The sequence below is a fragment of the Arctopsyche grandis genome, chromosome 2 (genome assembly GCF_051622035.1).
Source record: "Arctopsyche grandis isolate Sample6627 chromosome 2, ASM5162203v2, whole genome shotgun sequence".
Lineage (NCBI taxonomy): Eukaryota > Metazoa > Arthropoda > Insecta > Trichoptera > Hydropsychidae > Arctopsyche > Arctopsyche grandis.
In genome coordinates this window covers 9617426-9628344 of record NC_135356.1, presented here as the reverse complement: position 1 = coordinate 9628344, position 10919 = coordinate 9617426, and the positions used below count along the sequence as shown (strand labels likewise).

Sequence of the window (10919 nt, the reverse complement as noted above, 5' to 3'; positions counted from 1 at the left end):
TAGTATTGCAGCAAGGTCTTTCTGATATTAAAGAAAGTAAATCATTTTTTCAAACTTTAAATGGATTGTCTACATACTTTTCAAAATCTTCCAAAAGAGTATTCGCTTTACAGGAATTTGTGACAAAAAGACTTCCCTCTGTAGCACCCACAAGGTGGAATTTTACATCTCGTTTAAGTAGCACAGTACAACAATACAGAAGTCAATTTACAGATTTTTTTCGACATGTTATAGAAAATTGTGAATTATGGGACACAGATACTGTTATAAAAGCACGAGGGTTTTTAGGCTTTTTAGAGGATTTTCAAACAATTAAACTTCTTCAATTTTTTTCAAAACTGTTTGGAATAACTGATGTTTTGTATAACATTCTTCAATCTAAATCTTCGGACGTTTTATATTGTTGTAAAAAAATTAATGATGTTTTGCAGCAACTGAAATACGAAAGGGATAATAATTTTGAAATGTTATGGAATAATTATTTAAATGAAAAAAATGATGATCATGATCGTAGGCCACAAAGATAAAAAAATTATTCAGAAGTAGAAGATAAAACTTCATTTCGTCAATTATATTTCAAAATAGTTGATAGCATAATCGCACAAGTCGAATGTAGATATTCTTCACTTTCCAAATTAGAATATTTTCACCTTCTTTGTAATGATAAATATGACGAATATAAAGAAAATTTTCCAAATGTTTTAATTAATAAATTAAAAGATTTTTATGGATCACTGTTTGATTATATTCGATTGAAAAACGAACTCATTGTGCTATATTCCAGCTCTGAATTTTCAGAGAAACCTGTTCATGAATTAATACAATTCATGACAAAAAATAACCTCGAATCTGGTTTTAAAGAGGTGTTTAAGCTGGGAGAATAAATATTAACGATACCAAGCAGTACAGCTTCAGCAGAACGTTCTTTTTCGGCGCTGAAAAGAATAAAAACTTGCTATAGAGGTACGCAAGGTCAAGATAGATTATGTGGCCTTAGCTTAATTTCAATAGAAAAAAAGTTATTGGTGGAATTAAAACAGAAAGACACATTCTATGCAGACGTGATTGAAAAGTTTATGTCTCAGAAACGTCGCATTGAACTTATGTATAAATAACTAATAAATTAAACATTTTTGTAATGCAAAACGAGTATTTTTTTTTAATTGCTAATTTTATACCCTATGCCCTACGGCATACACAGCACACCCGGTATTAACACCCACCGTCCGCCACTGGTATGTACATATGTACATATGTACATATATTGAAAGGGAAAGTCGCCAAGAGGCACTCCATTCTATCGTCATACCATTTTGGATCAACCTACAAGCTATCGAAAAACCCATATACGAATAACGTACATACATATGTATGTACGTATAAAAGTGCTCAACTATTGTTAGGGTTTCTGAAGCGCAATCCATTTGAGAGCGAGCACTACTCGTATGGAGCAAATAAATGATGCATAGAGTCCTGTAAATTGCATATCCTGCGAAAACAGGTTCAATCACGTTTCATGAGCATTACACTGTTTTAAATTTAAACAAACATGCAGTGGGCTTTAGAAGCATCCCTTTGAATACTCGAAATACGTGATATATAATACGCATGGAATTAATTTAATTTGCTCTCGACTGAAGCCCTATCCGACAAGCCTGGGATTTGCGAACACACTCCAATGTACAAATTTACAGTCTTTTTACTTTATCTATGTACGTAGTAACAATAGATGAAGTTTTGTGATCATGCGAAAATTCGAACTCGAGATTTTGACTGATTCGAACTCAGAATCGATTACTGATCACGTTTTCATGATCTAGAAAAAATGTGTGTGTGTGTGTCTGTGTGTGTGTCTGTGTGTGCGTCTGTGTGTGTGTCTGTGTACTTTGGGGATTTTTTTCAACACCGTTAGTCCTATCGAACTGAAACTTTGTATCGCTTACTGAAATTCTTATTGACACTACGTAAATTTTTTTCAAATTTTTAAGTTGACCGGAAATGGTACCTCTCCTTATAGGTGTCCTCTTTTTTTTAAGTTTTTGAATTCGATTTCCTCCCAAACTACTAACTGAATCGGACTGATTTTTTTTTACATATACTAGAAATAATAATTTTTATAATTTTATATTTTTTAAATATTTTTATCTGAACCGGAAGTAGTACTTTTACTCTAGAGAATCGAGGTTTTTTATGTTTTTCTCAAAAGTCTTTTGATTTATCGAACTGAAATTTCATATCGATCAGTTTAAGCTCAATACCAAGTTATGTATAAAATTTGGTAAGCGTCCGTCGACCGGAAGTGGCAGTTTACTCTTGTTCGATTTGTCTTCCACTATTTTTTTCGACCCCTTAAACATGTGTGGTCTTCACGAAAAAATTCAAGTATAATTCATGTATCAATGTGATTAAAATAAAAAAAAATCACTAAATTTAATAAACCGGAAGTGGGATTTTTCCCTTCCGGAAGCATCCGGAAGGAAGGTCAAAAATGTTGTCGCCTGGATCCTGACCACACCCCTGAACGTATTAAACTGAAAATTTATATTTATATTCTTTATGTACTAACTTAGATTTGGTAACGTTTTGGTCAGAATTCGTAAACCGGAAGTAGTATTTTTTTTAAAAACAATATTTCATTATTTTTTCATTATTTTATTTTGACCTTTTAAATTATTTTAAGCGTCTTGATATTTATTGTGTATAATAAAGATAGTGATTTTAAGTTAAAATAAAAAATAAAACCATCAAATTTAATGAACCGGAAGTGGGATTTTCTCCTAATAGAAAGGTCAAAAATGTTGTCGCCTAGATCCTGTCCACACTCCTAAACGTATTAAGCTGAAAATTTATATTTGTGTTGTTTATGTACTAACTTAGATTTGGTAACGTTTTGGTCAGAATTCGTAAACCGGAAGTAGTATTTTTTTTAAAAACAATATTTCATTATTTTTTCATTATTTTATTTTGACCTTTTAAATTATTTTAAGCGTCTTGATATTTATTGTGTATAATAAAGATAGTGATTTTAAGTAAAAATAAAAAATAAAACCATCAAATTTAATGAACCGGAAGTGGGATTTTCTCCTAATAGAAAGGTCAAAAATGTTGTCGCCTGGATCCTGTCCACACTCCTAAACGTATTAAGCTGAAAATTTATATTTGTGTTGTTTATGTACTAACTTAGATTTGGTAACGTTTTGGTCTGAATTCGTAAACCGGAAGTTGTATTTATTTTTAAAACAATATTTCATTATTTTATTTTGACCTTTTAAATTATTTTTATCATCTTGAAATTAAATGTGTATAATAATTATACTGATTTTAAATAATTAAAAAAATTTGAACAAAATCCGCCAACCGGAAGTAGAAATTTTGTCTTGTGCAAGTATTTGCATATATTTGCGCTCAATTTGTATCGCTATCATAGTTATTAGTTCAATATCGAATTTTGTTTTGTAACCTTCTTATATTCCTCAAATACATAGATAAAGTCATGGGTTGGTTACACCCGAATTTTTTTTTAATATGCTATGGATATCCACCATAGGCATGTTTCTATCTTTTTTTTATTTTTTTGATTAGTTATTTTTTATAAAGGCTAGGAGCCACCAAACATTTATAAAATCACCTCGTTTTTACACCCACGAAAAGAGTCCAGCGTTCTAATTTTACGGTTGATTTTTAAAAAAATATGAAGACACAAATATAGAAAATATCTTTCTCATACCGATGATGAAATTTTTTTTAAAATTGGTCAAGTTTCGGAGGAGAAAACTGGAGAATACGAAACCTCATAATTGATATTTTCCTTTAAGGTTTTTTCTTATTATTTACGAGACTTTCAAAATCTTTATTGGTTTAGCTGTGTTTCTGCAGCTCACGACTCATAGTCATGTTACCCTCAAATATCATTATCCCTCTTAACCCTTTGCCCGCGTCACCAAATTTAGCAATCATGCCCTGTACGCGGCTGCGTTTTTGCGGATTTTGCTATCGCGTTTTCGACTATAAATATAGGTTGTAATATTTTTTTGAATTTTACAACCTATATTTTATTTTTTTTGACTACTGCCATCTATTGAATTTGGTAAAGTATACATTTAGTAATATTTTCAACCAAGTTATAAAATTTTAACACAATAGACGGCTCTTATACAGGTTGGAACTTCCAAGACATCTATGCGTGTCTCGCGCGCTGAGGGCACGTTCGTTAGGACATGTATAGTAGTCGTACGCGGTGGAAAGGTTAATCTGTATGACTAATTGAGTGTATCTACTTAACCATTAAGCGACACCCTCAAGGGATACATATGTAAGTCAAATATTGAATCTTAAAATATTGTTTTTAATTAACTTTATTGCTTTAGCCGCATTTTTCTTAAGAATCGTGCTACCCTCAAATATTATTATCCCTCTTAATCCTTGCCAACCATTTCTCGATACACTCAAAGGATACCTCAAAGCAGTGGCGTAGCTACAATTGCGCAGAGTGATGCAAAGCATCACGGCCCATGCTCGACAAGGGCCCTAATTTTTAAACACTCAATATGAAAAATATATTATTATTCATTTAAATATATCGAATATTGAAACAGAACAGAACAGAAAATGACAAAATACTTTCTCACGTATTCCAACAAAAGCTAAGTAAGTTAGGATTATATTTGATGCTATATATGTACATATGTATGCGTATGACAATTATACGAAAATATTGCAGAAACGAGATCTTACTTTAGACGAAGCCACTTTGGTTCGTATATATGAGAATGTTAGAAAATTACGAAATTCATACGAAGAAATTAAATCAGAAGCGAAAAAAAATGGGCCAGGAGGTTTCCTTAAATGACGATTTTGAAAACAAACGTCAAAATATCATTAAACGTCATTCTGATGAGTTAGCATCCGATTACAGATTCAACAGTGAACAACTTTTCAGAATAAATGTATTTAATAAATGTAACATTATTGACAAGGTAACCGTTCAACTTAAAAGTCACTTTCAAGTAATGCAGTTAGTAAAAAACTATTTCAGTTTTCTTGAACCTCGCAATATTATGAATTCATCAAAAGAAAATATTTTAGAAAATTGTTTAAAATTAAGGAAAAAAAATCCAGGAGTTTTCTCAGATCAATTTGATGATCAGTTCATTCAAGTATTTAATTATTGAAAAATTATTTAATTGAAAGCATGACCATAAGACACAATTACTTATCACAAAATACAGTTGTTTAGAAAGTGAGTTTTCGGAAGTTTATATCGTGTTTATGTTATTTTTTACTTTACCAATAACAGTGGCGAATGTTGAAAGATCTTTCAGTAAATTAAAAATGATTAAAAACTACAAAAGAAACTCTATCGAACAATCAAGCCTAAATAATCTTGAATTGTTGGTCATTGAACATAAACAAGCGGCAAAATTAGAAGCTAAGGTTTTAATTAATGAATATGAAAGCAAAAAAGAAAAAAAAATTGGTGAGTTATTTCTAAATTTATTTATTATGTAAAATATGTACGTAGACTTATTTCATTTCGTATTTAAAAAAAATATATCAAGGGTAATTACGTAATTTTTGCATCACGGCCCAAAATTTCCAGCTACGCCACTGCCTCAAAGGATATATCAAATACTAAAACTCTCTTACGCCTGAATGCCACTGTTAATCACCAGTTGTTTTACCAAACTGTGATTGGTTGAATTTGTCACCCTTATTGTATACTAATGGTTTTACCCGGCTTTGCTCGGTATTCGTAATATAAACCGCTTAAAAATGGCCAATCTCATACTATACAATTTATTTGAATATTCATTTGTTTTTGTTTTATTAAATCTAACGTCACGTATTCTACGAACCAACGATAGTTACATACATACTAAGTCTCTTTCGAAATTATTATTATTAAGAAACAAACAGAAAGAAACAGAAACAGAAGTCACCGGCGAAATATGCAATTTTACCGGAAATCAAAAATTTAATTTAAATTTAATTTAAAAAAAATTTAATTTAAAATTAAATTTAATTTAAAAGAAAATAAAAAATTTAAATTATTATTGGATGTAAAAACGAGGTGGAATTCAATGGCAACTATGATAAGTGTAAACATAGCACTAAAATAATATAATTTCAATACTGTTTCCAAGAATGAAAAAAGGGGGGATAAGTTCAGCGCTCTAGCACTTTTTTTTAACACTACTAATAATTTTTACAATATGATGACTAGTTGTTGCGACATTGGCAATACATATAGGGTATTTATACTATTTAAAAAAAGTTTTTAGTTCTTGTAATTTCGTTTTGAATGTTTATTTTTTTTATATTTTAATAGATGTAATTAAACACAATAAAAAAATGGCGCCAAATAAGACATTTACGAAGAGGGCCAAAAACGTCGCTACGGCTATGTATACAATATTATGTACATACATTGGACGCATGTAATACATGTATGTATATAAATTTGAGTTTTGCCACCGGTGCAATGAGAAGTTCGTGTTTGTGCTTGTTTCGTGATTATTCATAGGATTGGAATTCGTCAAAGTTACATTGTATGTATGTACATACATTTACGTACATATATGTATGTTTGCATGTAATATACAGTGGCCGCAAACCATTTTTTTAAATTCTGACAATCTCGAAAACAATAAATTTAAAAATACTACGTGATTATATTTCTTTATTTTTTTTTATTACATGTACGTATCCACACAATGTACATACGTTAAGTATAAAATAGACACTTTTTATTATTGATAGTTATGTATGCATGTATTACATATATACAACCCTTAAATAGATAATAATGTTGTAGGATGTATGGTTGAATTATTGTATTGGGATAGTTTTCATATTAAATTATTGCGGAATAATAATTCTGGTTGTAAGTTATATGATTGACGATCGCTATAGTTTATACGAGCATGCGTTCATAACCTCAGTTGGCTCTAAGCTCTTGACTTGGTTTGGCGGGCGCAGAACTTGTTACCGAGATTAAGGGCAGTTATTGTTGTAGATATTTAAAAATTCATCAGTTAGTGTTTCAGTAGTGCGAATCGAATTCATTTACGAAAGATGGGCGAAATATACAATGAAGTTCGGGGTAGGCATGCCGTAAAAATTTTGGAACGCATGCACAGTTTCTACGAAGCAAGTGTATTGTGTAATTTCGAATTGGTGGTCGGCAACGACAGGTTGGTATCATTTCAATATGTGTATGTATCATTATTAATTCAAATTTTACTTTAGTAATCGTAGAAACTGACACGGGGAGTTTGCATTTTCCAGATTTCCTATGCACAAGCTGATATTAATTACGAATAGTGATTATTTTAAGAGCAAACTAAATGATACTACCAGTGAAATCATTTTGGAAGACTGTCAAGAAATTCTTTCAGAGACCGTAAAAATGGCTATAGAGTTTTTTTACCTTGGCGAAATTGGTAAATATATGTGATATAAAGTGTTTAAAAAACATCAATATAATTAATTTTGAATGAATTTAAACTTTAGATATGGACCTTCACCAAGTACCGAAAGTAATCGAATTCGCCAAAGTGATTCAGGCGGATATACTCGAGAAATACTGTTTGGATTACCTCGAAAAAATAACAAACACTGAAAATTTCCTATTCATTGAAGAGTATGCGAAACAGAATGGATACTTGCAATTGTATGATCAAACAAAAATTTACGTTACTAATAATTATTTAGAGGTACATATATATATTTTTTTTAAGACAGTAGAATATCCGTGTTGTAGATTTACAAGTTAATAAGCTTTTTACTAGTTACATTTGTATTTTTTATATCAGGTAATTCAAATAGCCTAAAGAATTCTTCGGTATTTCAGATAATCCAAAAAAAAGAATTTTTAAATGTGAGCAGTGATACACTGTGCGAATTGTTACAGTCTGACTATTTAAACGTAACAACAGAAGAGCAAGCCTTTCAAGGATTGAAGATTTGGATTGAAATGGACATTGAATCACGGATGATCCATTTAAATACCCTGTTAAAGTATATCAGACTTCCTCTATTGTCTGTCCAGGTATTTGCAAATGTTAATATTAATTCAATCGTAACATTTCTTCTTTTTTTTATCTCACTCTTTTCTTTTTTCCCAGTTTTTATTAAAAGAACTAAAGCCATTTTGCATTCAATGTTCATTGTCTTCTGAATTAATGTGGGATATATTAGAATGGTATCAAAATCCAAAAACGAGATCGTGTCTAGCTACATTGAATTCAACACCCCGAATGAGCGCCAAACAAACTATTTTGATTGTTGGGGGAAACTGCATCGAAGTATGTCTTTCCAATTATTCAGATAATTTTATTATATTGTTGTTATTTTTAAATAACAATGCTAAGTAATATTTCATTGGTGAATTTTAGACAAGTGGTGAAATTGAAACTTGCAATGACAGTGTAGAAAGATGGTCTACATTTTATAATTTAAACAATAAAAATTGTTGGTTTCAAGCTGTTATCTTGGATAGTAAACTCATAACAATTGGCGGTAATGTTGACGGTGTATCCACCAACAAGGTAATTTTAATTTTAATGGATGTTTTAATTTACGACAAAAGGAAAAAAAATATTCCGTAAAATAGTACTTGAATTCAAAACATTTGTAACAAAAATTGGATAAACATTTGTAACATTAATTATCAATATTTACTGTAATTTTAGAAAAAAGGAATATGCATTTTCCGTAAATTAATACTTGGGTAAATTGTCCAAAAATTGTATAAATTGTATGTTTAAAAAAAGACATACAAGTGTTATTTAATCATGTTTTTCTAACATCAATGTTTAACAAACAAAATGTCTACAATTTTGTAATTTGAAAATTCAAAATGCCGTGTATGCACAAATCATAGGTATATTGTTTTGATCTTGCTACCAAACAAACGACTGAATTGAAGGAGATGCTACAGGAAAGAGAATTATTTAAAGCAGCCGTTGTCAATGGCCAAGTTTTTGTCTTTGGGGGACGCTATGATGATGATGCACATATACTGAAGTCTACCGAAAGGTTAATGATTTTTATTATCTTCGAGAATCTCAGTCACCTGTGACCAGTGCAATACATGTGACAATGAATAACGAATCATTCATTATTTTAAATTTCATTTCAGGTATGATCCTGCCTCAAACTCGTGGATTTCGTTAGCTCCTATGTTGAGCAAACGTTGTAACCACGAAATAGCAGCAATAGCAAACGAAATCTACATTATTGGAGGACAACCTGGTGGTGCAAACTATGTAAAAACAATGGAAGTTTATAATATAAACCAAAATAAATGGACAGTCGCGCCACCAATGAAACGGAAGAGAGGTAATTTTGCGGTAATTATGATTTTTTTTACTGAACTGCCTTAAAATCTATGCGATATTTTTTTCCTATATGAAGTTCATTTTTGACTTTTTGTAATCAAAATTCATCGACCCATTGAATTCGCCAATCGCAAGTGTGTTAGCTGAATACAATTTTTTGCAACTTGTAGGCTGTCACACTGGGAGATCACATCTACGCTATTGGAGGTTACGATGGATCATCACCATATCTTAATTTAGTGGAAAGATTTGACGTCAAGTCTCAAACATGGACATATGTGGAAAAATATCCTCATCTAATTTTGGGTCATAAAGCAGTTGCTTTTAACGATAAAATTTTTTGTGTGGGTGAGTTTTAGAAATCATTCTCAGTCATTATGATTTATTTGGTGCTTATTTTAACGAATATATGTAATAATAAATCATTTGAATATATATAATATTTTGCGGATCAACTTTTGATATGTGCTTCATCTTATTTTCAGGAGGTAATTCATTATCATCGTTTGAATACGATCCTAGTACAGACAAATGGACGCCACGTGGATCTATTTCAAAAAACCGAAGCAACTTTAATATGTTACTTGCGCCAATGGATCTATTGAAAATTGAATAAAATGTATTATGTTTTAAATGCGTATTTTTTCATGCTTGTTAATTAAACTATACGCATTTAAAACTAGATGATTATCCCGCCTCCGTTCGATGAAACGCATTTTTTTCACACGGATTTAATTAAACACCTGTATATGATCCACGTGTTTTATTTTTATTTTAAGTACATAATTTGCAATTTTAATATTTTGTCGATAATGTAATTTTTTTCGTTATTTTTCAAATTCTATTTCAACACTACTGATTAAAGACTAAACTAAAAATACTGAAAATTTATGGTTTTTCCACTAAGTTATGTAACCTGTTGTAACTTGCAGTATAACATTTAAATTTCGCAATCTCAGTTGAGCTGCAAAAAATTAATTAAACCAGAATTTATTCTATTGAATCATGTATTTACATACATGTCCATATATGCTGTAAATATGTACATGGATATACCTTTTCAATATTGTATTACTTATTTTTAATTTTGTGATTTTAATGATTTCTAATATGTTACTGATTTTTTTTTTGTTTATTTTTTCTTGGTTCTTGTTGTTTATTTTTTTTGTGAGACCTAATGTGACATATTGAGGCAACCTGTTAGGTCATATTGGTCATTAATTATTAAATTTTTTATCGCTATCTATTCGTTTTTATGTATTACTAGCTGAACCCGGCATGCGTTGCAATGCCACAATAACGCATGCAGTTCCTGTTCCTGTTCCTGTTCCCATTTGTCGGAAAAATGCAGGCGGTGAACATATAGATTATAATGATTTAATAGAAAATAATAGTGAGATTCAACATGAGTCTATTTGAATTATATAAATGAGTATTTATTTATTTTTATGCTTATTTAATTAGGGTTCAAAAGTAAATGCACTTTCATTATTTTCACTTAAATGCATTATATATGTAAAGACGCTATATTGTGTGTGTGTGTGTGTGTGTGTGTATGTCGTAACGCTAACCGAACAT

The 10919-nt window shown here is 30.4% G+C and overlaps 1 protein-coding gene across 1 annotated transcript; it reads left to right on the top strand.

Annotated features, from left to right (window-relative positions):
• Positions 1-6939: 6939 nt before the first annotated feature.
• Positions 6940-10585, top strand: LOC143922708 (kelch-like protein 28). Its single transcript, XM_077446036.1, has 10 exons — positions 6940-7193; positions 7288-7442; positions 7513-7715; positions 7853-8050; positions 8127-8306; positions 8397-8549; positions 8885-9039; positions 9143-9353; positions 9512-9689; positions 9827-10585. Exons 1-10 carry the CDS (start codon positions 7075-7077, stop codon positions 9955-9957), a joined length of 1683 nt encoding a protein of 560 aa, XP_077302162.1. The 5' UTR covers positions 6940-7074; the 3' UTR covers positions 9958-10585.
• Positions 10586-10919: the final 334 nt, after the last annotated feature.